Raw genomic sequence first — 26,641 nt, forward strand, 5'->3', positions numbered from 1 at the left:
TCTCACATAATAAACATTTATTTATAGATGTACAATTGTATAATTAATTCTAAATCAAGAAATACAGATTCTGTGAGTATCCTTTAGGATCTATGCTTTATTGCACATAGCGCTTACCATCCATGGATATCTACTTGAGAAATCAAAAGATTTGGTTGGATGGGCACTGGAGCAGGAGTGCCATTTTTACAAGATGTCAGCACCTTTTGCAAACATGAGTTGTCTCTCACATTTCCTCTCCAACATCTCTTAATGCTGCGTAGCTCTTGTGCCTCTGTAAACAGCACTTATTCCAAAATATTTTATTTCCACCATACCCCTCTCCAAAAATCTGGGGGATATCTTTTAACACTTGAAATCAGATCAGATACACCACAGTCGTGGATAGTAAGGCTTGCAATGAACAGGAGGGCTCAGAACCTTTTTGCTACATAAATATCCAGTTAAAAAATAGAGCTGGTCAATTTCAAACAAAGAGAAATAAACCCATCTCGCCTTTCACTTTTCTCCCAGCCCTTTACCACCTTACTTGGCAGCCATTGCTATTTTGATAAATTCCACCATAAGGGAACTCTGAAAACTGTTCTTATAGGAAATGTCTTTAGGCAAAAATTAACATCAGGGTAGAGAAGAATCCAGTTTATGCCATTAATGGTAACTTAGCTCATTCAACTTTTGCCTCTCTCACTTCACGTGTCAAAGAGATACGCTGGGTTTAGAATAACCTTGAGCGCTATCCTGTTGCTCTAATCCAGGTCCTGCTTGCTCAAGCAAGTAAACCTAAGGCTTTTAGCAGCATAATTTCTTCTTCTAAAATGAATGATGGGCAAAACCATTGCTGTAAAATGGGTAAAATGTAGTGTGATCTACACTACACTGTCAGATAAGTCAAAGCCCAATTAAGCAACTGAAAATTAATCATCCCCCTTTCTGATCTCCCCACCAAAACTTCTTTCACAAGAATCAAAGACTCTGTTTTTTTGGGATGTCAATACAGGTTGAAACATCGGAAGTGTTATGGCAAGGTAACAGCCATATTACAGTTAGCAGTCTGCTGGATGAGGAACTCTGAATTCAGGAACGAGAAGAACAAAAGGATATAGCTCGTGGCAGGCCCTGTTTACAGAACTAATGCTGCACACTGATTACAAGGCAGAAATAAAGCAGACTCTGGAAAAAAAAGTTACACGCACACAAACCAAACTGAACACTGATGAGCTAAGACCATTTACGATAATCCTCTCCTTGCCGTACAAGAATCCAGCACTCAGTTGACTGCCACCAATTAAATTAATATAGCAAAAACAAATCAGAAGTCTGGTCAATTTTAAGAAATCTTCTTTCTACAGATTTTGAGATTCTTTTATAAAAAAACTCAGTCACAAAATTATATTTTCCTCAACAACATAAAAAAAAATAAAATAAATGTAAAGTGTCATCAAATGACAACCTGAAATTGGATAGTTCTGCAGGGCTGGATGGCCCCCCAAAACAGGTTAGAGTTCACACTTTACAGTTTACTAAATTGGGCAGAAAACTAAATAATTTAATCCAATCCCTGCATAGTTTAAAAGTACAACATACATACAGCTATAAATTAATTCTAAATAGATTCTTTTCTTATTAATTGGTTTTTAGTCCTAAAAAAATCTTCCAATTTCTCTCTCCGTTCGAAGTGACCAGTGCAATCATGGAAGGGTCTCCTTCTGCTTCATGGCTTGCTGCAGTTTGTTTTTTATATTCTACACTTGTTCTCATGGTTGCTGTATCCTAGGAGAGACTAGACTGTCGCACTCTAGTGGTGTTGGAAAGAAGGGGAGAAGACAGGCAGCTTTATTTCCTAACTGCTGCCTGCTGCATCTAACATTGGAGAGAGAGAGAGAGAAGAGAGAGGGCAGTTGTGCGTTGCTAATTCTCCAATTCCATTTTAATTTAAGGTTTGATTCTTTAAATATAAAGTCTGTCACCTTGGCTCAGTGCACTTCGCCAAAAGTCTTCAGGCATTTCAAGAGTCTGGGAATAAAAGTGGTAACTGTGTCAGTCTCCAATCCATGATAACCATTTAACAGAAAACACCTTCCCCACCCACCTCCCCAAATTACAGGTAACATGTCTAACTGAAAAATGCTAAAGTAGTTCTTTATTTTACAGCTACACTCTTCATTAGACCATGGATACACAGAGATATGCTGAGTTAGAGAGAGAGTGACAAAGTTAATTAAAATATTTCCATTTAATAAGAGGAACAGTTATCAAAACAGGGTACAGGGCATATCAAAAAAAGAAAAATCCCAAATGCAAGACACACTCAAAAATGGCAGACACCTGAGCTCAGAACTGACTTTAAGGACCAAATTTTCAAATGTGCGCCACCTGCCGAAAAACAAAACAAAAAACCCAACCCTAGCCCTCCTAACTTACTTGGGTACACAACTTAGGTGACCAGATGTCTGACATACAAGATAACTAAGGTGTAATGGGTGTGCGTGCATCTGAAAATATGGTGCTAAGTGTCATTTTGTTCCCCAGTAACAAGCCCCTGCTTTTAATTAAATTTGTGAGAGATGGGGAAAGCCTGTGTGTTTTACATTCATCCTGTTAGTTGCTGATGGGTGAAGCCTCCTGCCTTTGCAAAAAATCAGACCTAATAATGACCGAGGGAAGAGACTCCACACCCTGGGCCAAATTTTAATTTATTTGCACACTGCGCTCCTGTGAGTAATCTAGTGCTACTTTCATTTATGCCATTTGAACTGCCACCATACCACTCTGGTTCATCAGGTTTACCACGTTATTGTGCTGCGAAGACACCATGAGTCTCCAGCACTCTCAGCTGGCTTCTCCCTGACTCCCAGTTCAATGAAGTGAGTTACCTTTACAACCTGCTGCATAGAGTGAGAGTTTGGTTTGGTTTCACTGAGTGTCTAGGGAAGACGACAGAGGGACAAGAAACATCTATCTTACAGAAATCTCTTCCCTGTTATCGTATTTCTTCAAGTGCCATGGTACAATAAAATAGGGCATAGAGCAACAAAAACTGGCAATAGAAATGTGACTGCCAGTTGCCCAATCTGATAAATGCTTGATAAGGGGAACAACTTCTGACCAGCCAAAGCAAAAAGTGACACTGTCTCAAATGGATGCTTGACAAGAACTCAGCTGACTCGCAAACATAGCTAGGCCTTTCACTTTGCTCCCAAAGAGCTGACACCAGCAATGCTAAGAAACAGATGTGAACTGGAAGAGCATTTGAGGTGCTGGCATGCAAATTAAACCAACCATCCCAGTGAAGGTGTATATGCTTGACAGAGGGTTATGCTTTTTCCTTGTTACACATGCACATTGAGAGGAGAGACACATGGAGATCTAGATCTCAATTAGACATTTAAATAAGTATGAAAATCATTGATGTGTCATGCTTCAGTGTCACAGGAAAATCACCAGCTCGTACTTAGACCTCCGCTGAGTGGTCTAGTAGTGACTATCCATGCATAGAGGCTTGAACTTCAGACAGTCTGCTACAGCTTGGGGTGCCCATCCTCTGTGCTCTTTGATACAGATCTGAATCTCCAAAGTAACGTGCTCGATAAAGCAAGCCTTCCTCTGAAAAGGAAAAATTCCAACATTAAAAACAATCATTCACCAAGATGTGAAGTGTGATGTCTCAACTCCTCAATATCCCATTGATTTCAATAGGAAAAGGATCTGTCCCCAAGTTCTTCAAGGCCAGATGAAGTACAGTGAGAGGGTACGGAATACCTGATGTCCTTTGGAACAGAACAAAAGTGATCTTTGTCAGCAGGCCTTCAATGGCTCATCCTAAGCGAAGTTTTAGATATGTGCTGGGAACTGCAAGTAGCCCTAGTGTGAATTAAATGAGTAACGTAAAGGATAGCCTGGTAGTGTGGGAAAGAAGAAATATGGAGGATCAGAGTTTATCACTCTAGCTTGGTCCGTTGCATTGCTCTGCAGCAACAACTTTGGCTGACTCAGAATAGCAATGTCAGGGTGTCACATTCAGCACTTCTTGGTGAGAAAGATAATTCGCATGTTGTGGGGATCCAAGAAAGCTCTGGAATCTTTTTTTATCCCACACAAACAACAATGCCAATGTATTTACACACAAATCCCAAACTGGGCATTAGTTCAAAGCAGCTGTAATCACCTATCATACAGGCATTTGAGAAAGGGGCCAATTGAGGGTGGAGTCAATAAAATGTTATCTTTGATGATAACTCTTTAGAGTTAAACAGTCATAAAAAAACCTTGAAAATGAAGAGGATTCCATTTTTCACTTTGTAGACTCTCTGATATGGCTTGTTAGACATAACGGGGCTGTAAAGATATACACTTCGTAAGCACTAAATCTCTTTATTCTAAAATGAAATGATAACCCCAGGGCAATAAGGAAACATCAGGAAACTCCTGAGAGTCTCCTGGCCCTACCTTCCTGATCCCTCAGGAAATCAGAGAATTCTGTTCATATCCCACTGACATGGCAAAGGAGCTCCACAGAATGGAGCTGCTACACTGATCATTTCTAGAATATTATTGTTTAAAAAAATTATACGGGACAGAGGTGACCGATTTGTCATCAAACCGTTGAAGACACAGGGCCGATGGGCTGCCTCAGGTCCTACACAGCAATGAAATTATGATTGAGCTATCGGAGATTTATGTACCTCAGTTCCTCTTTAAGGACTTTTTTCTAAAACAAATCAGACTTTTAAGAAAGTGTCCTCAAAAGGTTTCCATTCCTCCCACCATGCCACTCACTTTGTTGCTTTTCCTTCCAGCAGTTATTTCTAAGGTTTGCAATGTAATCGTCTTCCACGCTCCTCTCAACATTTTTCAGGTTTGTACCAGTGTACTCTTCTACAAAGTTCTCAGCTACATAGTAAGCTACTTTCAAGTGCTCCGTCACTCTCCTGTGTATGTGACCCACAGACCTAGTCCAGGGAGAAAAGCCAAAATAATAAATGTTATTCAAACACAGAGTAGAAATTTGTGGACAAGCAACAACTAATAAGCATTATTAATCTACTCAAAGGACATATCCTTCCTGTACACTTGCTGTTTTGGTAAGGAGAGTTTTATCTCTGGTGAAACGGACATAGTGGAACATTCTACCAGGTGGAAATAAAACCTACCTACCCAACCAATCAATTCTTCCCTGAGCTACATAGGTGTGCTTCAGAACACTGGGGTATCTTGGGTGTTGACTGCCAGAGAACTCCATATATGCTTTAGAATTAAGTGCTCATTACAATCTTCAGCAGCTCCTCAGCAGCTAGTGTTTGAAATACATTTTGCTACTTCCTTCCCAAACACACAGCCCTTCTCCTTCAGGATGTGCCCCAAAGATGCTGTGTGTGTCTGGTTATGAATCTCTGAAGCTGATGGATCTCGAGCTGAAGACTAAGACAAACCAGTATTTCAGAAATATATTTGTACACAGCATGAAGTCAGAATGTAGGTCAAAGTAGAACAAAGACACTGCTGATAGCTAAGCTTGCTCAATAGGGCTGTCTGCTTGATGAATACAGACCCTCAGCTCCTCTCACTGCAGATTACTGTTAACCCAAGAGTGACACATTGCTCTACCTAGCAACATGCTGCAGTATCCACTATTGCTGCAGGAAAGGAGCTAGGTTCCCCTCTCCCCGTACCCTCCTCCTCTCCAATTCCTTCCCTCTTTATTCAAGACAGAGCCAGGACAGAGAATACCTCCAAAAGGTATTCTCTTCTGATTCACTGACCAGACACTTCAGACAGTGCAGATGTACAAATACATCCCTCAGTAGGGTCACCCAGATATACTAAGCAAGGGCTTGTCTAAACATGAGATTGATCCTGATTAACTTAATGCGTTGGCACACTTATTTCAGAACAAGAGTGCCTTGTTCCTGTTTAGTTTAATGTAATTTGAAAAATGGGAAACCTAAGCATACCCTTCTTGCCACTCAAAACAGAGCCCTAGGTTCTTCACAAGCTTGAATCCCATCCCTGTGTGTTATGTCAAGAAAGGAGATGACATTTTGGGCACATGTGAAGAGAATCAAAGCATATATCATTTGACTGTAAAAACCAGAGGAGGAACATGACCTGAGGAGCCTATAACCGAGTTAGACGAGCAATACAATTCAGACACATGCCACCAGGCATTTCAGTCTCCTAACGTGGCTGTTCAAGGCCAGGAAGACAGCCGGGCACGAAGAACATCTCTTGAATCCCAGCTTCTTCTTTTTCTTCAGTCCCAACATAACCCGGAACTGGGCTACTAAATAACTAAACTATCTATATTTATCACTTAACTAAATTATCGTGACAGCAAGAATGGAAAAAAACTGGATCTGAACGGACTGAAGTAGTTCACATCCATCTGGCACAGCAGTTGGAAGGAACTGAGGTGGTAGAGGGCACTGCACCTTCTTATATATCCTCAGAACATTCAGAGACACCAACAGCAGAGGTAGGAGGGGGTGCGTGAGTGCTCTAATGGCTGCTTCTTGGAGAAGGTTCTACTGTTAGGCACCATGAGGTGGCACAATATCCATAAGTGGGAATATGCACAGCCACTCAAAGAAGAAAAATGGGATTAAAGGGGTTTATTTTTGCTCATTGATAATGGGTGCTGGCAGATTTCCAAGTCATCCTTCTCAACAACTACAGGTGTTACATAATGTTATGGGGCATGTGAAAGCAAGAGGAACATTAGGAAAGGCAACAAAACATACCAAAAAGTGAAAATAAAACACAAAGATCCCAACCACTAACATACCAATTCTTGTTTCCAATTGCTCCCCCTGCTCCCAGCCCACCCCCCAGCTAAATATATATGAGAGTTATGGGTACTAACGGCCTGTGGCTCAAACTGTAAGGTGGACTGGAGACCATCATCTGGCTGAGAGCTGAAACAATGATCAGGATGAGAATAGGCATCAGCTGGACAAACAACCCAAGGCCACCCTAAGGGGGAACAGAAATATACAATGGAATGTCATCAGTAAGTTCACATGCATAAGACTATTTAGCATTTCACCCTCCCTTGCAAACCCAATCATACTGTGTCCTTGATCCCACTGATGTGAGAGGGAAATGTGTTTTGCATTTTGCATTAGTCAAAGACGCAACAGGACTGACTGTTCAATGAGGTTTAAAAATAAGAGTAAAGAGAACACTTCCAAAGCAGCTTGTGGGGATTTCGCTGCCCAGTGATTCCCTCCAACAATGATGGCAGTCATGGGGTTAAATCCCTGAGCATTACTTTGAAAGCATACCTGAAAGTGCTTAAGCCTTCCTACACATCCCAAACAACCATCACGTTTTTTGGGGGGTGGAAAAAAAAAAAGCCTCGAATGTGAGTTTGGAAGGACTCATGACATTGTTATATTTAAAGATTTCTAGGACAGTTGCTAATGCGTATTTCATATCCATGTCAGTCTGCAGAGACTAGTACCACAGCACTAGATAGATTCCTTAGAAAGTGCTCCCCCTTTACAATGATATGCAAGATGAGTTTGCCTCCTTTTCTGTCTCATCTCTTAAATTCCCTCCCCACTCTAGTGCAGAACATCTGGCCCCAAAGACCTAAGAAAAAACACCCAATACCATTTTTTAAAATATACTGTAGATCAGCCCAGAGATTAATGGTCTATACTGCTGCGAAAGAGATCTGGATTAGCTCTATGGCCCCTCTGTCTCATTTCCCTAACCAGATGGGGCTGGGAGCATTGTAGAAGCAGTATATTTGGCCTCTGTGACAAAAGGAGGCACAGAAATGCCTCCTGTCACTATAAAAGTGTCTTCCTTGACTAATTAGAGAGAGGAACAGATTGGTAGTCCTGCCCTGTCCAGTGCTCAGTGGAAAGGTAGTGGCATGGTAATTTGAGATTCAGGAGCAAGAAATCTCAGAGTTCAGAGAGAGGTTGGGGACAGAAAAGAAAAATTGGTAGATGTTTAAATCTTTAAATTTTCTGTCTCTTGGCTTCATCAAGTCTGGAGGTCCCTTCTCTACCACTCTGGTTTTGTATTTTGTGAGAGTCCATGCGTTGAACAGGCCTGGTTCACAAAGTGTCCCTGAGAAGATCTGGGTATAGGAAAGTCATTGAATAAGTCAGATGTTTTGACTAACCATCCCCCTCTAAGAAAATGATCACAACACCCTGGTTATTTTTCCGGCATTCTTAGATTATAACAGCTTCAAATGGGCCTGAAGTTAACACTGTGGTATCATGCAACAAGCAGCACATCCTGGGTAGCAAAATAAGGAGGAATGGGTGTAGATGTTATGAGGACTCACATATAAGGTGGGTAAACCCTCCACTATTCAGTTAATTTCTGCTCATTGTTTCAAGAGAAATCTGACTTTTGGAATTAAGTGTTTAGGTAAAGAAAGAAACTTCAGTTCATGCTGCATTTGGCTGATGCTATAATTTTATTTCAATATGACGCTATGCCAAAAAGAAAATGACATTTATTTTCCCACTGTGTAAATGGGATCCAGTCTGATAAGCTGCATCTGCATATGTATGAAAGTCATGGGAATTCAACTGTAAGTAAGTTAAACAGGCAACTCTTCTAGAAAAAAAATAAACTCACTTGAGATTACAATAGAAAAGCACTCCACTTATCTAGGAAAATGGAAAACTAGGTGGCCAATTTCATACAATGGCTACAACAGCAACCTGTTTTTTGGGTTGCACACATTAAAGCCTTTTTACTTTCCCCTTGCTCTTGTCTCCACTTACATCACCCTGATGTTCTCGTCTGTCATGCCTCTGATGGTAGGTATATCGCATCCTGCCATTGCTGTATACGTGAACATTACCTGTGGGCAACAGAAATCCATTAAAAAGAATCCAGAACACGGGGACTTTCCGACAGCTAGCCTGGCAGATGATGAGATCAGAAGAATTGTGCACACGCCACATCATCCTACCTGATTAAGAATGCAACACATGGGCAGATTAGGCATAGACATATCACAATTAAATTCAGAAATTTTCACCTAAGCCGCCCTGTGATGTTGGTTGGAGTTTTAGCCAGGTGTCACCAAGTAATGACATTGCAGCATCACTCTAGAAAATAATAATGGAGGCATCTTTAAAAAGTGTATCTGACCAGGTGGGCTGTGAGGGTGAACGCCAACTCAGCAGGGATGATAAAAAGATTTTTTAAAGGAAGAATTTGGATTCACTGCCTGGTAAGCATTTAGGAAATGAGTGGTGAGCCCTAAAATGAACAATGTTACTACCAGAAAAGACTTAGTCCCAAGGTGGGAGAGTGCCAAGCAGACCTGCCTGAAGGGTAATTGGTGGATGGTCCATACTATTTGTGTAGCCAAACTGGAGGACTTCAGGGTGGGTGGAGACATTGTGCAAGTCTCTTCAATACTGTGTAGTGTTGAATTTTAGATTATAGAACTAAGAAGTTTTTAATAAAATAATAATTTTTTCCTAGTTTCCTGATCAGAAAAAAACCTGCTCTCTTTTATAATTAAGTGTAGAGTTCCTACAGCTGTCATCTTTACTTAGCTGTAATTTTGAATAATAGAAATAACCTTACTATTAACCTGTTTATGAATTCACAAGGTAATGGGGAAGAAGAAATTATAACCAACCCCAATAGTCATCTTTCTCAGTTGTCTCAGTGGTTTCTTCACTCAAACACCTAGTCCATTACAGCTAGCATAATGAATACTAGTAAAAGCCTTACCAATGCTTCTGCAAGTACTTAATGTTATTGTGCTATTCCTAGGTAATTCCTCTACTTAGGAGAGGGAATAACACAGTAACTTTACGTGCTTGTAAAAGGAAAACAGTAAATTTTTTAATGGTGACCACTAAAATGTGTACAAAGGAAATTAGGAGACAACTTCTTGCCCTGATCAATTTATATAGACAAGATACAGATTTACTTTCAATCTGAACAAATTTAAATCATGTTCTACAGAAGTCCCTAAAAGTTCACTTCGGTCAGATTTGGCTAGCGGGGGAGGCCATGACTACTCAACACCTCCTTGACGTATATACAGAAATAAATATTTTTGATTGATTTTTCTGAAGGGAGAGATAGGAAAGTAGGGTGAAAGAACTGGAGATTGATACCTGCTACTTTTAGTGTCTTAGTTGTGCAGCACAGCAGATGTTGAAGACGCAATGTGGGTAAGAGATCTCTTCTTGGTGTTTAGTGGCCTAGAAGTTAGTATATTTATTCTGATGAAGAGGGTTTTAATACTTCCTCAAAACAGGCTTGTAAAGCTAACGTAAAAAAGTGACTTAAAAATGTTCAAGACAAATTAAAAAAGGTGAATATGACCAGTATGCAAACATCCATTTGAGGGTCCTAAGAATTCCAGCTCTGATGATACTACCTGCTGGTTCAACAAGCTATTTGTCCTGTGGGTTGAGTTCTCAGAGCTCTAATTTTAACCATTTAGGAAACTGAGATGTTTACATCAGTAATGGACAGTCACTTGTGAAGGAGAACTCTCATGTACTTCAGCTGTTGAGAGGAACACAGCTTTCAGTATCACCACAGGCTGCCAAATAAACCATTACTGCATTATTGTTCTGTCACAAGAGTGGCAGCAAAGATAGCTGAATGGAATTACCCCTGCCCACAGAGAAGATTAAAACTTGACAGGCTTACTAGAAGGAAATCCACCACCAAAGAACATGTTGAAGAGATCCTCGGGTGAGATGTCTGCTTCGAATCCACGGTGGAAGTCTGTATGACTGTGTCCATGTCTTGAAGGGTTGACTTTCTCATCTCCAAACTGGTCATATTGCTTCCGCTTCTCTGGGTTGCTCAATACTGCATATGCATTACCAATGGCTGAAATATTGGCAAAAAGGAAGCACAGTTAGCCTATTTCTCCTGGTAATACATTCCCCTCTTCTGAAGAAGTTTTGAACCTGCAAACTGACAGGTCCCATTACATAGATTCAATTGTCAACTACCCACCCTCTTTAAAAGGTTACTTAACATCCCTGATCATTAGAGGAATGCATCTCTCAGCTGGATGCAAATAGAAGAAGAGAACAAGGTCATTTGATGAAATGATTGAGACCTTGATTAACTCAAACCAGGATCAATACACACAGTGCTCCTTCGCTCAAATCCTGGGGTGACAGAGATATCCTTCCAGATGAATCAGAAACTCGAAATTCCTGGAAGGATACTGTCAAGGATACTGGCTCTACATTTTACTGAGTTTAAAAGTTGTTTTTTTACTTGAGACACAAGGTGGGTGAGGTAGTAATTTTTATTGGACCAACTACTGCTGGTGAAAGAGACAACCTTTTGAGCGACACAGAGCTCCTCTTCAGGTCTCCCCTATCTACCTAGAAGTTTCTGTTCCTGACTCTGCTGAATACATTTTTTTTTTTAATGTGTAAGGATTAATTTTCAAATTAACTTCTTGAGCCATGCGAAAATATATACTGAAGCATGGCTTTACTTGGAAAATGTACTCTAAAAATGACATTATGCGATTCCAAGTTTATTGTCCAAAAACATAATTTCACAGAAGTCGCAACATGGCTCAAATCACTGAAAGGCCAAAGCACATAAATAAAACATCTTAAAGAAATTCTGGGTAAAGGTTTTGTCCATGCAGGTTACAGGTCTCAGAAATTTCCACATGCCAGAGGGAAGGGGGACAATTAAGAGGAACAGCTTACACAGCATTGTGACAATGGAAAAGTACTGAAACTAAACCCTAGTCTCCTTTCTTCATGACTCCCTTCTTCCACTCTTGCCTCACTGTAACCAACCTGCAAGAATGCTTACTTGCAGCTTACTGCTGCTAAATTTGCATTTGCTTCTACATTTGCATTTTCTTTGCTTTACACACCTCCATTTGTCAACTCCCTTATCTACCTACCCATCTACCTGAGAGTTTCTGTCCCTGACTCTGCAAGAGTCCATTTTCTCTCATCATCCTCAACTACATAGTGTGATATCATAACTTATGAGTGAGGAGGATATATACAAGTTAATTGTACTGGAGTTGATGGAGGATTTTTCAATATAAGCCTTGCAAGGCTTTCTCCTTCAGACAGATTCATCTAACTCCTCCTTTCCTGTTGATGCACATGTAGCCAGAGCAGCAAGAGGGCTTATCTATATGGGAAAGTTATGCCAGTATGAGTTAAGGTGCAAGGAACATTGGCAGGCAATTCAAATGGAAGAATCTGAGGTCTAGGTTTTGTTTTCTGTATGCACTTTTATTGACATTAAAACTCAAGAGATATTAGCAGTCGCGTTCCCAATAAGTATTTGGCACTGTATTGCTGCTAGCTCACTCCAAACCGGAAGTTTAGCTAAAGTGGTCAGGTTTAAATTTTTTCCCCCAAAGTCTGCCAAATCTAGTGATAGGAACTCCAAGGGACAGTGTGGGCTATTGCAACACTGATTAAGACAAGGTCTCAAGGCAAAACATAGCACTTTATCAGATGTCACTGGGAAGATGAATGTTAAGGCATTAGTTAATACATCAGTGTAAGAAAAAAAAAACTAAAATTTGCACTACATATTTTCCCCTTCATCCTCTGGAAGCAAACAGCTGGGCTTTAATGGGCATTATGAGAAAAGTGTTAACATCAGAGGCATAATAGAGTGGAGAATCAATGAGACATGGCTTTGAGGAGAGATAACCTGACAGCTGATAGCCCAGTAATGGAGGATAAAGTGCACCTTGCTTAATGCAGTTTTGACATGTAACTTGCATCTAAGCCTTCAGTAAATATGATTATTTAAGATTACTGGTGAAGAAACCTGCCTTTTGCCACTGTTCAAGGATTGAAGAGTAAACTGTTGAAGAAAGATTTATGATAGCCACTATGTGGATGTCTGCATACACATGCAGATTTGACCTGAACCCAATGCATAAAAGGTCTCTCCCAGGTGGCTAGAGGCTCAGCCCACTATTTGCTAATGGCAATACACTTATCAGTCACAGACTTAAGAATTAATAGGCCTGAACAACCCCTGCCTCTGACTTTTGCTCCTCAATTTATGCCTATCTATTTTTTAAAAAAAACATACCCTAATATCAAATAACATAGCAGTATACACTTGAAAATAGACTTTCCAACCCCCACCGGAACCTCATGTATTTCACTCACAAGCTAGCTAGTTGAAACTGGACATGATACTTTTTTCTCACCATCGCCCCTAGAAACTCATCCTAAACTCAGAATCAAGCTTGGTGGCTTTCTTCTTAGCCAACATCACCAGTATTAAACACTCTGCAGGTCAAATTATGCCTTCAGTGACACCTATACAATCCCACTGGCTTCACTCTGATTTGAACAGGTGCCACCAAGAACATAATTTGGCTTGCACAGTCTTTATTACTGGTGGTCATAAGTGAGAAGGACACCGAGGATAGGACTTGACTCTCAGGTCCCAATTCAAGGCAATGTTCTGGCACCTCTATGCAATTTTTGTGCTGTTAAAAGGACAGGAAAACAGCTGGAGGCCAACCCCAACCTCCCTGAAAATATTACCCTGGCAGGTGCGAGTTCCCTGGGTGGTACAGGGGAAGAAGGGAGGGTCAGAGTGCAGATGGCAATTCTGGGCTGCTGGACAGTCCTTTAGCAACTGCTGCCCAGGCACGAATTAGTAGCCTTTGGGGTTACTCTACTTTACACTAGAGGCCAAAATGGCCCCCAGCAACCTCAGAATCCTAAACGACCTTGGCCACACCCAGCTGTGCCTCTGGAATAGGAAAACTCAGGCCCTAAAAGACTGAGGGCTAGTCTACACTATAAGCACTACATCAGTGCAGCTGTGCCACTGTAGCGTGTCTGGTGAAGACGCTTGATGCAGACAGGACAGAGCTCTCCCATTGGCATAACAAAACCACATCCAGAACTAGCAGTAACTATGTTGGTAGGAGAAGCTCTCCTGCTGACATAGCACTGTCCACACTAGTGCTTAGGTCGGTGTAACGTACACTACTCGGGGGGTAGCTTATTCACATCCCTGAGGGACATAAGTGTTAGTGTGTACAAGCCCTAAGATAAGTTAGGAAGGTTATCAGTTGGAAAAATCTTATTTTATTGGTACACTATGTCATTTTGACATGGCATGAGTGAAACACCATGAACATAGAACCCCAGGAAACTTTTACTAGAGATGTTTTTCAGAGTAGACCTACACTTAAATTTAAGGCTTAATATTAGAGGGAATATTTTCTAGTAAATAGACTTTTAAGCCAGCGAGCCCACCTTTTCAAGCGTTTGTTTTATCAGGCTTGTCTAATTTGATATTATTAAGTATTTAACGTACACAAAAATAAACCTATTTTTCTTAGCACACTGCTTTTTTCTACAGACCTTAACATAATGAGCTAAACTCATTCCTCATGTAACGCTACTGATTTTTCCAAAGTGACACCAAGTATTTACCTGGGCCACAATCAATTGTTGAGTATTGATGCTCACTTTGCAAAGTCCCCTGAAAGAAAATTGACAACGCAAGCTTTCTAGTTCTTTCTGCTCAGATAAAATTAAGATGCAACATTAACACAAAAGAAAATGTTAAGAATCACGGAAATTAGAGGTGAAAGTTCAGTAATTTAGCCTTTATCCCTAAAAATCAGGACTACACCCTATATTATGTTCTCTAGTGCTACATTTAAGTCTAGTTTTAAATATTCCAAGTGACAGGGCTTCTTTTGGTAAACTATTCCACAACCTAATAGATCTCATTACCAAGAAAATTTCCCTTTTCAGTGCCTACAATAGTTGACATAGGGTCTGAGAATCAGGATCTTTACATTTAGTTATGTTTTGTTTTAAGTTATTGGGGATTAAAAAAAAAAAATCTTGGCTGGCATTAGTTACATAATTGGTTCAGGTGCACAACTGAGTTTGTTATTTGGGGTTTATATATAGTAATTCCATTTATGATATTTTTGTTTAACTGCAATATTGATGTGTCTGCTGAGAAATCTGGAGTCTTATTAGAGGACTGCTTGGAAAGCTCATTGGGTGGGAGAATTTAAACTATGTAATTGGTTTCTCTGATGCCAGCTCAGAAGAGGGCAGTTTTCCACCAGACACTTTTTTCCAACCTCTCCCCCGCCCCACTTGTGATAAATTCAGTTAAACGGTGTGCCTTTTAGAGTTATACTAAGGCACTTTCTGATACCTGCAGTTATAAGAGACAAGGGTTACTGTCCCAACTGCTGACTCCTATGCTACACACCCTAATGAGTCTGTAACAGGTTGCTGGTCCTTAGGTGCAAGTGCACATCCCTGCCCTCCGTTCCAAGCCCTGGCCCTTTAAGACCGGGACGGTTGAGGGAAGTTATTGTCTCCAGGAAGAATTCATGATGGAGAAGGGTCAGCTGACTAAGCATCATGTAACTGCTGGCTGAAAACTGTATAGGATTTCTTCTAGCTCAGTCTGCTGAACATGAAGGTTGAGGAAAGTTCCTTCCAGGAGGCCTAAGAGATAGCCAGGAAGGGCTACTTAGGGGGAAAGTTGTGTCCTCTTGCTTTGCAGTTAGTTGGTGGAAAGTGGACGAGGCCTTTTTTCCCCAGTGTTTGTATTATTTTGAGCTTTGTTAATAAAATGAGCCCAGAGGAAAAGGACACGAACTCAGTTGTTTTGGGCGCTTTATTCTACTTCCCTGGCTGGCGAGTTTGTTCACTGGCTTACAGGGTCCCCTCTTTATTTTTGTTTAATACACACAGAGAAATTAACAACCCATCAGACTTCATTTATCATTTTAGTATCTTTTAGCTGAGGTTGCACTTAGACTGTCACCCCAATACACGACCGTCAGCTTGTGAGGGAGTTGAGTTCAAGAAACAGGAAACACGTTTTTACCTTTGAATGCTTCTGTAGCACCTGGCGCGTGGTTCTTATCTGGGTGAAATTTCAGTGCTAGTTTCCGGTAAGCCTTTTTCAGGTCCTCGTCAGAGGCCTCTCTGTTCACTCCTAGAATTTCATAGTAATCTTTACATTGCTTTACCCTAGAAGTTGAGAGAAATTAGATGACGGGGCAGTTAGTTTGAGGTAAGGAGGCTTCTTACCTTTGTATGCATCAACTTTTCAGCATTCCTAATCCCAGTTCTGGTTAATATTGTCCTCTGAACTTTCGTTTACTCAATTTTGATTCCTCGGTATGAACCAGTTTATTTCACATATCTGTTTGCCCTCTGCTTTTATTACCAGGTATCTACAGTCCTTAAAGAACAAAAGACTCAACCCAGTAAAATGACTGTGCCCTCAAGTGGCCCAATGTCACCTTGCATTGGTGTGGAGGCAATTTAAGAAAAGGTTTGACAGAACCAATAAACATCACACCATGCTTTGAAACTCAATAAATTCAGGTTCTAGGGGCTGGTTAAGGGAAGCTGAGTCCATGGTTTGAGAGCTCCCCCCAACAACAGGGACAGATAGCAAGAGTGATCCCTCAAACACTGGGACAGGATCTGGGGAAAACAGTTCTCTCGGATTCAATTAATTCACAGACCAAACTGACTTTTGAAATAGTCTGTTGAAGATTTCCACAGGAAGGAAAAAAGCCTGTTCAGGGCATGCAGCCCTGTGTTACAGTGGTCTGGTTCATACTACTGTTGTTCAAGGTACATTAGCAGTTCCACAAGGAGTTCTCTCTTTCCCCCCAACCTATACAGCAAAAATTCAGAGCTAAAATATGATATAGGTCACAGAATGGACTCTTCTTAAAAAATGGATTAAGTAGTAAAAATATCCAGAAGCTAATCAGCTCAAGATGATGAGTGTTCTTGTGCAATTCAAACATACCATAGCTTTAAAAAGAGTTTAGCAACTGATTATGCCTAGTTAGGTCTATCTGCTCTTAGTATTTACAGGGTGCGGGATAAATGCCAGCTGAAAACCTGTTTTCAAACAGTATACTGCACATACCAGGTAAACTTGTTCCAGGCAATTTTAGCAGGAGTTTTACTAAGCATATCACAACATGAAAGTGTGACAGAATGGGAAACCACCATACAATACCACTATCAGGCTCTCATCAAGAGAGACTCAGGACTGGAATATCAGCAGGCACTACAGGTCAGGCCTGATGTGCACTGGCAGAATTTACTTAATATTAATTATCTGTATTAAGGTGCCTAGAAATTTGAGCCTCACTGTACTAGGCATACATATTGGCGGGGGGGGAGGGGGGGGGAACCTTATGCACAGGACATCCAATTCCAGCCAGGGCTATTAAATCCCTCTAACACTTTTATGTTATAAGCCCATTAACAACTCTCCAATTACCCAAAATTCTCAGATAATTCAAAGTCAGTCATTACAGCAGCACACATCACACACAGTTTCTCCAGGTATTCAAAAATCTGTGTTTCTGCATGTTTTAAATGTCTTTGAAACACTCTGGAGAACAGACTGATACTATGCAATAAAACCAAACACCATTGGGGTAGATCATTAATGTCACCGGACAACAAACTATTCTGTCCTATGAAAAATGAAGCAGTGACTGCCTACCTCTTAACTGCATCCACCTGATCTTGGGTGTAACCTTTGCTAGTTTCCCCACCTGCCTCCCCATTGGCTGATGGGAAGTCTCCACTCATTTTCCTAAAGTGGGCATTTGTGGACTCTCTGGATTTGGACTGGCCATTGGCTGATTGTTCATTCTTGGTGAGGGATTCGATCAGCACTAAAATTAAAAACAATTGAAAAAGAGAAAAGTTTAGAGATCATCCAAATCACAGAAGCTGCATTGCCCCTTTACCCACTGAGAAAGAGGGAGCCCACTTCATCTCTGTCACAACCATAAGGATCCTTCATTTGTTCTTCCCCCTTCATCAGAGATGCCATCTTTTCAGCCCAGGAATGCCAGTGTTCCCACTGCTTTTCAACCAAAAATAGGGGGGCACTGCTTACTGATTCCAGATACCACTACTTCAGCAGGGGCAAAGCACACATCCTCAACAGCAATCCCAGGCCCTACCAGCCTGGGAGAGAAGAGTCTGGAAGTCACACCAGGGTCCCCAAATTACTAGACATTTGTTTTCTCATTTTCACGTTTTCCTGCCTTTCCTTTAGGAACAAATATTTCCCAGTTTGTATTCCATCTTCATGGAATGAATGACCTTTAGAGAATGGTACCCTTGGAACAAGTTCACCTCCGTCCATTTAACTCATCTAACCTCCTGACTTTCAGTCCCACAACGCTTGATAAGTTACAATACAATATTGCTACCTAGGAGGTTTAGAAAACAATCCCATGGGATAGTCACAAATTTGTTAAAAGGGGGAAACAAATAAAGCTTCCTTCTAATTTTCCTCTGTTCTAGAGACACTGTAATGATTCAAATACAGTATGTGCTGAATAACTTCCTTTGAGCACAGACAGCCACAGTACACAGCAACGGTGGTAGGGTTGTGACTATAAAGTCTAACAACATCAGATCCAGAGCACTTTGGTTTAGGGTACTGTGTCTCATTTATTTGCAGGAAAGCTATGAGATATAGAGAGGTTTTTCAAATTCACATTTTAAGTGGGATGTGCAAGTATTTTCTGTATATTGCTCTAAGGCTCTTCTGCTTTAAAACCTCTCCTTCCATCCTCAGGACTCCATGCTATGGCTACCACCTTTCAGACTGGGGCATGGCAGACATAATAATTTAGACCACAGCCCAACAATGCAGTTCCGTAATTGGCCAGAGCAGGAAGCTGAAGATCATTGTGCTCTGCAGACATAAAACCACCACACAAATTCACTTTTTCATCTAATTTTGCAACGTTCACCTTTTTGCAAAGTATCTTTTTACTAAATTTCAGACAACTCTTCAAATCCGTAGTTTCCGTATTTCATAAGGCTTGTCCCTACTGTATAAAAAGTATACACACTTAATAAAACTAGAAATGGAAAATAGTATTTACAGACATATCAGTAACTTGAAGAGGTTGCAATCCTTTATCCAGAATCTGTACCAGAGAAGGACATTCCATCTATTGCAGTGCCCAAGAGTCTACTTGAATGCAAATTTAAGACCTTCTACCACAGGGATATTGCTTTCTTTATGTAACAGCAAACAACATATGCAAGCCAGCAGCTGAACCAAGATATCATATCTGCTACACAGAGTTTATGTTTCGGCAAGAAGAAACAGATCAATAATCCTACAACCAATAAAGAGAATCATCACAGAATGAAGGATAAAAAAGCAAAGAACACTGAAGGCTAAGTACCTTGCTGAATTGCCTGTTGAGATTCTGAACCTTAAAATATTTCTTCTTTCAGAAATCGTTGTTAAATAGATCTGGCTGTTACAAAACTCCCCATAGATTGTAGTTTACAGGCTGCCTCTCTCAACCTTATAGGTGACATCAGATAGGCTGCCTCATTCTTTTTCACATTTCCCATACCAGTTAAATGCAGAAAATCTCAATTAGATTAGACAGTCCCCCTCTCTACAAAAGCAGGAGTGTTTCTTATATTACATTTTCAGATATGTTGTTCAGTTTAGTTTTTAAAGTCCCAAGCAAGAGGGCTACCAAAATGTATTTTGTGAAAACTGTTCTAGTCTAATACACCTCGTTGAATATCTGGAGAAATTTCTTCACAGTCTAAATTCTCTCTCAACTTCATCTCGCTATTCTTATACCTAGAATTCTACTTGATATTAAATTTATCTTCCTCCTTAGTATTTACAGTACTCAAATATTTGTAGATCATAGAATCATAGAATATCAGGGTTGGAAGGGACCCCAGAAGGTCATCTAGTCCAACCCCCTGCTCGAAGCAGGACCAAGTCCCAGTTAAATCATCCCAGCCAGGGCTTTGTCAAGCCTGACCTTAAAAACCTCTAAGGAAGGAGAATCTACCACCTCCCTAGGTAACGCATTCCAGTGTTTCACCACCCTCTTAGTGAAAAAGTTTTTCCTAATATCCAATCTAAACCTTCCCCACTGCAACTTGAGACCATTACTCCTCGTTCTGTCATCTGCTACCATTGAGAACAGTCCAGAGCCATCCTCTTTGGAACCCCCTTTCAGGTAGTTGAAAGCAGCTATCAAATCCCCCCTCATTCTTCTCTTCTGCAGACTAAACAATCCCAGCTCCCTCAGCCTCTCCTCATAAGTCATGTGCTCTAGACCCCTAATCATTTTTGTTGCCCTTCGCTGGACTCTCTCCAATTTATCCACATCCTTCTTGTAGTGTGGGGCCCAAAACTGGACACAGTACTCCAGATGAGGCCTCACCAGTGTCGAATCTATGATCTATGGTCCTCTGCTACTCCTTAGCTAAACTATACCTATTTAGCTCTTTAAATATTGTCTTAAAAGGCAATCCCTCCTTCCCCCTTATTTTTTGTTGTTGTTCTCTGAATTCCCTTTAATTTGTCAATATATTTCCAGTAATGTTAAATTCCAGGCTCAGCTGCAGCAGAGTCACATGCTGGGACTACTACTTCTCTGCTTCATAACATGGCTCCTTTCCATATGCATCCCAAAAATCACAATGGCCTTTTATGCAGCCATAGCACATCGCAAACTCGTGTCAAACTTGCTGTCCATTATTAACCCTGCAGTTCGGTCAGCATTACTTCCCAGCTTTCTCCCTCCCCATTAGCATGTGTGTTTAGATTACTTTTCCTCAGACGTATTAGCTTGCATTTTTCCAAATTAAGTTGTTTTAGCAAAGGCAACTAACAGTTGTAAAACTACCATAAGCCACTGACACTTTGTCTATGCCAGGGCTTCCATCATGGGTGGTGTTTTTTTGTAAAATTCCCTATTGTGGACATTAATTTATATAGTGATAGCACATAGAGAACCACGTCAGAATCTGAGCTATATAAGAGCTAGGTAGTGTTATTATTGTGCTAGGCAGTGTACACACATGGTCTACACAAATGACTTTTTGATCTTTGCTAGCACTGATTTCACTAACAGAGTTGTAAGTGAGATTTTTAGGAATCAGATTAACCATACAAAGTCTAAATTAACATCATGTAATTACAGAGACTTCAAGATTTCTCCCCAGCAGCATATTACTAGGCATGTCACAGAATGTAAAGAAATAGAGCTTACACTCAGATATGGGCTGTGGGAAGGTGAGAGACATAATAATAGAATGGTTGGGGTTATGGTAGGAACTTTTAAGCGGCACATTAAAAAAAAAAATTAATGGACCCCTCTTTCCTTGCATCCTAGGACTCTAATCTGCCCATTTCCACTGACCCATCCATTATTCCACATTAAATAAGTCTTCTGTCTATTCTGCCCTACCCAAGCCAGATATTTAGGCCTGAGTATGACTGCTCCAGGTGCAGGTAAGGATGCCCATACATGGTGAGCAAACTGGTATCTATTCACCCTTCGGCATCTGTTTTCCTGATCAGCACCATAGCAAAACTCTTCAAGAAAGCCAAGGCATCTCTGAGGGTGATCCATTCTTGCTGGAATAGAGCTTCTCAGTTTCTAGGACGAGTTTTTCCACAAAAAGATTACACTTTTTCCTGGGTAATTAGATAAGAAAGGTTAAACACCAACCTTAAGGCAAAAATCACATCTGAAACAGAACAAGCCTATTCATCATGTCTGCAGTTGTGGGAGGAAACCAGACAGGACCAGAGAGAGGCATACAAACAGCCTAGAGCTCCCCACTGGGAAAGAGTTCCCAAAACAAATGATCCCCCCAAGATTTCCCCCTCCCCCGCAAAAAAAAGTTGAGAAATCAAAGCCAATTTTGGTTCTGTCTAAAAAATTTAGAGCAGGAATTCACACAAGTGACAATAAATATATACCAATAAAATAATTTCTTTCCTCTTTTCTTTTTCTTTCTTTTTTTAACTATTCACTTCCTGGTCACTTTTGATAAATGTCAAAGGCATGTGTTTACTCTTTATTTCTAAATCTTACACAGACACACATCTGGGATGCTGCATAGTTCAAAATAGTTAAACAAACCCAGTTCATAGAATCATAGAATATCAGGGCTGAAAGGGACCTCAGGCGGTCATCTAGTCCAACCTCCTGCTCAGAAAAAAAAAACCACAAAAAAGCAGGACCAATCCCCAAATAAATCAGTTCAATGGGCCAGATAGTCACTTGCAAAATAAAGCAGGTGAGAAGGAAGAGCTGTTTAAAAACAAAACAAATTAAACCCAACAATGTAGAAATGAGATGAATAGACTTTGCAGAGAATCCTAAAGATAGCTACAGAGGAACGGACTCTGGTGCATATGCTCAATGAGGGAATTCTGTAGCTTGGGTCTGTAAACCAAGGAAGTTCTACTTGCAAAACAGCTAATGGAATCTCAGGATAATAATAAAGGCAATTATGTCTATTGCAACTTCCCCAGAGAGACATTAGGGGACAGACCATCACTTGTATATAGCACCCTCAGGCCTAGATCATAGAGGACTTTATGGAATCTTAGCAGTGCAGACTAGGAAGGGCAAGTAGACTGTTTTCTCCCACCTACCCAGGCTTCGTCACCTTATTCCTGATATCATAATGCAGAATGCATCATCAGTCATCTTCATGACCACAATATCATAAACACAGGGAGATGACCTCACAGCCAGAAGAGATGCCAGGAGAAAGAAAGCAATGGGAGTTTGGAAAGTTAGTTGCAAAATACAGAGCTGAGTAATGTCATTTATCCCACCTTCTCCCTGCATGCAAATCCCTCTCCGTAACTCTCAAAGCCCACCCTGGCCACTGAAATAACAGGCATGTTACTAATAACTTGCTCCCAGTGAATGATAAAGTGCACTTCCATAGCACCTTCCAAGCACTCTATAAACAGTAAGTCCCGTGTAACCTCTGTGAAGTGTATTATCCTGGTTTTACACATAGGGAAGCTGGAGCAGAGAAAAAAACATCTTGTTCAGTGCCATTCACTGTGAGTCACTGAAAGGGCCAGAAATAGAACCCAGTAATTCTCATTCCTGACTCTAACCATTACATAACACTCTCTCTTAAGTAGTCTATGCCATCTTCAGGCATGTCTATACTACAGACATTACAGAGCCATAGTGTAGATGCTTCCTACATCAACAGATAGGATTTTTCCCATTGATGTAGGTAATCTACCTCCCCGAGCAGCGGTAGGTAGGTCAGCTGAAGACATGGTGTAGACATGACTAGACCAGGGATCAGTTTGGTTTAACCACAGCACTCTGGGGTGTGAATTTTTCACACATCTGAGTGACAAGGCTGGTTTGATATACATTTTAAGAGCAGACTAGGGTTCAGTCTCCCTCATCAATTAAAGAGCATCCTCAGCCTTAGGATAGGGTGTAAAGCAGGTGTGAAATGTGGCCACATTGGGCTGTCAAAGGCACAAGGACTCCTCTCGGGGAAAAATACGTAGGCTCTGTCTGCTGCTGGGTTTCAGTACTTCTAGGTACATGTCTACCCAGCTCAGGTAGACATACGCTCACTAGCTCTGCTTGAGCTAGCACACTGCCAAGTGGCTATGGTAGCAGGAGCTAGCTGCCCAAGTACAACCCCATCTGAGGTCCTTGATATGTATTCAGGCAGCTGTGGCTGCACTGCTATTTTTAGTGCACTGGCTCAAGTGCATATGTCTACCTGAGCTGCGAACCACACCTCGCAGCTCTGGTGGAAAACAAGGACGGAACCAGAGGGGGCAGGTAGAATTTTTGTTTTAGTGTGTGTTAAACCTAAGAATTTATTCCAAGCATCTACCCTGATTGGGTGAAAGGTCTGGTAATGCAGGAATTGGATTCCAGTTTACCCATGTATGCTGATTATGATGGAGGCAGCTGTACTACAAGTTTTCCTCCTCCACCCTACCAAAGATTTCAACATGAACTTGTTCTGTCATACTCCGGATGTAATCATGCCTCTAATTTGGGTGAGGAGCAGGGGATACTTTATCAAACCTTTCATTTAACACTCTGCTTCTGTCCTAGTCATCTACTTTCGGGGGGGGGGGGGGGGGGGGGGGGGGGAGAAGGAGGCTGAAAATGAGCTCCCTGAAGACCACAAAACCTCTAAATTGTGTGTGTTTGGGGGGAGAGGGGGACCGACTAGATATTGCAATGAAACAGTGGCAGGACAGATGGATTTTTAAAAGATTGGGGTATTTTGTTCTGAGTTGCTTAAAAAAATAAATAAATAAAACCAGACAAAACTTACAACCTGGTTACGCTACCTCCATCAAAAAAAAAGCACTGTTTACAAGTTTATTATGTTTCAATGGCATGACAAGCTATGCAAGCGTTACTTAGGTCTCGTCTACATGGGGAAGTCACAGCAAAGTTCATAAGAAATAGCTAGGGTGTGAATTCAAAGCACAATAGCTGTTCAGTACTAGCTCCCTGTGTGGACACTCTTATTCTGCACTAAGAATGTCTTTTTGTGGATTTGGTTAATCCAATTCCAAAGTATGTACACAAGGAGCTAGTCTGGAATAGCTGTTCAGCAATAGTTTTTCTGCACTAGTTATTCCGGGCTTTTTCCCTATGTAGAAAGCTGTAAAAGTAGAAGGCACAAGATCCCCCGGGTAACTGTCAGTGATAGATAGCATCTACTTGGGACAGAACTTCACAGTGTCTGGTGTTTTTATTTCCAGTAATTATTTAACATTACTGCCTATTCCTGAAACAGTGGAGAACAGTCCATTCCTGAGTGAAGCTTCTATGAAACATGATGCCATTTCTGCTCTTTCTTTCCTTTCTTTCACAGTTTTTCTCTCTGCACTTTTCAGGAAGAGTTTCATTATTTGTTATTTAATCCTCAATTCTCAAGTGAGAGCTTGATGGGAAGCAATTCTAGGCCCTATATATTGCCAAATAACACGCCACCAGTGCTACACCCTCAAAACCTACAACTTCATGTCCACATATAATCTGCCTAACATCACAATATTTAAGACACAATAATTTTCCAAGCACAATTTCACTCAGAAGCTTATCAAGTGTCTGTTTTCATACTTCACCAAACTGAATTAATTAGACTTTTTCAGCAGAAATATTGTCTTTTCACTGTTAAGAAAGGGACGAAGCTTAAGCACGTAACATTTTTTACAATAAAGGCTCTTATATTGAGCAAAGATGCTCATCCTAAAGAAGTCTGAATCATCTCAATAGGAGTTGACCTTTACACATAGGAAGGACTCTTCCCTATTTCTCTATTATACCTCATTATGTGAAACATCACCTCGTTCTAGACTCAAACTTCTGCACACCCAAATCTGGTATTATTTCACTGTCCAGCTTTAAAAGAAGTTTACACATTTTGTAGGTCCATAGTAAACCCACATTTTCAGAACATTTTACATAGAGGAAAGGACCCTAATAGAATGCCTTGTTTCCTCCTTCACTTCTGATTGAGAAGTTCAGTTTTGGTCTGTCACACCTTTGGCAGTTAGAGGACAACATCACCCCAAAAGTGTGCAGCAAAATAATACGTACAGGATTGGGAAACATGTACTGACATAGGATGAGCTGCCCCATGCCTGGGTGCAAAGGCCTAGGGCAACACAGACAGGGCTAGGACAGCAGCTTTCCCCCGACCCCATTAGCCAGGCTGGCCTTTTCCCCTGGCAGGCTGGGGTGGGAGGAGCTGCGAGGGTTTAGGGGCACTTCCAGGGGGAGGGGCAGCGATGGGGAGCGGTCTGTCGATGGGTGAGATGGGTCTGCAGGATGGTTGGGGGCAGGGGGAGAGCTAGGGGGGTGGAGGAAGTTGAGCAGGTGGGGGCTCCCTAGGGGCAGGGGAGCGACGGAGTCTCTGGGAGCGGGTCAGGCAGACGGGGGGGGGTGTTCTGCTGGGGGGCTGTGTCTCGCTGGGAGGGGGGCTATTGCCCCCCCAGCCTGACGACGCGGTGCCCTCTGGGAGCTGTAGTCCCTCAAGCCCCAGTAGTGTGGGGTTCCGCCTCCTGTCCCAATGCAGAGGGTCTCGCTTCTGTCCCAGCTCCCCCATGACTCCCCGCGGTCACAACCTAGCTTTACCCACGGGGGGGCCTCACAGTGGAACCCCCGCCGCCCTTCCTGCCGGGCCAGCGAGGACTCCATGTCCCATGAGTCCCAGCGCGGCGGGGCTCAGTGCGCAGGCGCAGTGCAGGTGAGAGGTCACTAGCGCCACCGTTCGCGCCGCAGGCCCTGGCTCCCCCGCGCCCCGGACCCCGCTCACCGCGGACTCGCTGGGATGGGTAGAGGCGCTGGGCCTTCTCCAGGAAGCGGAGCGCCTTGTCGGGCTGGCTGGCCTTGATGGCGGCCACGGCGATGGCAATACAGCGCTCCGCCTCGTCCCTGTTGGACTCCATGGCGGCGGCAGTGGCCGAGACGGGAGGAGGGGCCGGCGCGCGGCGATGGCGTCACCCACCGAGTGCGTGCAACAGCCCCCTGCCGGAAGTTCTAAGAGCGACCGGAGACCTACGTCCTCAGAGCTACCGTGTGGAAAGGAGTAGCGGCTGAGTTACCGTATTGGCTGGTATATCAGCGCAGACTCTTAAGCTAGGTCACCCCATAGGCGCTACTGAAGAGACGCGTTGTCTCCAATGACAGGTTTCAGAGTAGCAGCCGTGTTAGTCTGTATTCGCAAAAAGAAAAGGAGTACTTGTGGCACCTTAGAGACTAACCAATTTATTGAGCTGTAGCTCACAAAAGCTTATGCTCAAATAAATTGGTTAGTCT

The 26,641-nt window shown here is 41.8% G+C and overlaps 1 protein-coding gene across 5 annotated transcripts; it reads right to left on the bottom strand.

Moving 5' to 3' along the window:
• Positions 1–26,430, bottom strand: DNAJB12 (DnaJ heat shock protein family (Hsp40) member B12). 5 transcript variants are annotated; one of them, XR_003565752.3, is made up of 10 exons: positions 26,139–26,347; positions 17,503–17,677; positions 15,850–15,995; positions 10,654–10,839; positions 8,751–8,830; positions 6,860–6,969; positions 4,777–4,949; positions 3,452–3,603; positions 1,968–2,013; positions 1–1,860 (listed from the first exon to the last, which is right to left on the bottom strand). XR_003565752.3 is itself a non-coding variant. In XM_037904219.2 (10 exons), exons 2-9 carry the CDS (start codon positions 21,354–21,356, stop codon positions 3,482–3,484), a joined length of 1,002 nt encoding a protein of 333 aa, XP_037760147.1. In that variant the 5' UTR covers positions 21,357–21,489; positions 26,139–26,276; the 3' UTR covers positions 1–2,013; positions 3,452–3,481. The 5 variants fall into 5 exon arrangements, 4 of the variants coding, with proteins under 4 accessions (XP_037760147.1, XP_007066804.1, XP_043408054.1 ...); XM_037904219.2 differs by adding an exon at positions 21,347–21,489 and having other exon boundaries at positions 1–2,013; positions 26,139–26,276; XM_007066742.4 differs by having other exon boundaries at positions 1–2,013; positions 26,139–26,430.
• Positions 26,431–26,641: the final 211 nt, after the last annotated feature.

This window comes from Chelonia mydas, chromosome 7, assembly GCF_015237465.2.
Source record: "Chelonia mydas isolate rCheMyd1 chromosome 7, rCheMyd1.pri.v2, whole genome shotgun sequence".
NCBI classification, from domain to species: Eukaryota; Metazoa; Chordata; order Testudines; family Cheloniidae; genus Chelonia; species Chelonia mydas.

Coding starts and splice junctions, on each gene's coding strand:
- DNAJB12 (XM_007066742.4), bottom strand. CDS start 26,271: ATGGAGTCCAACAGGGACGAGGCGGAGCGCTGTATTGCCATCGCCGTG. Junction 17,678..26,138: donor CCCATCCCAGCGAGTCCGCG/GTGAGCGGGGTC, acceptor TTTTAATTTTAG/TGCTGATCGAATCCCTCACC. Junction 15,996..17,502: donor CAGGTGGATGCAGTTAAGAG/GTAGGCAGTCAC, acceptor CTCAACTTCTAG/GGTAAAGCAATGTAAAGATT.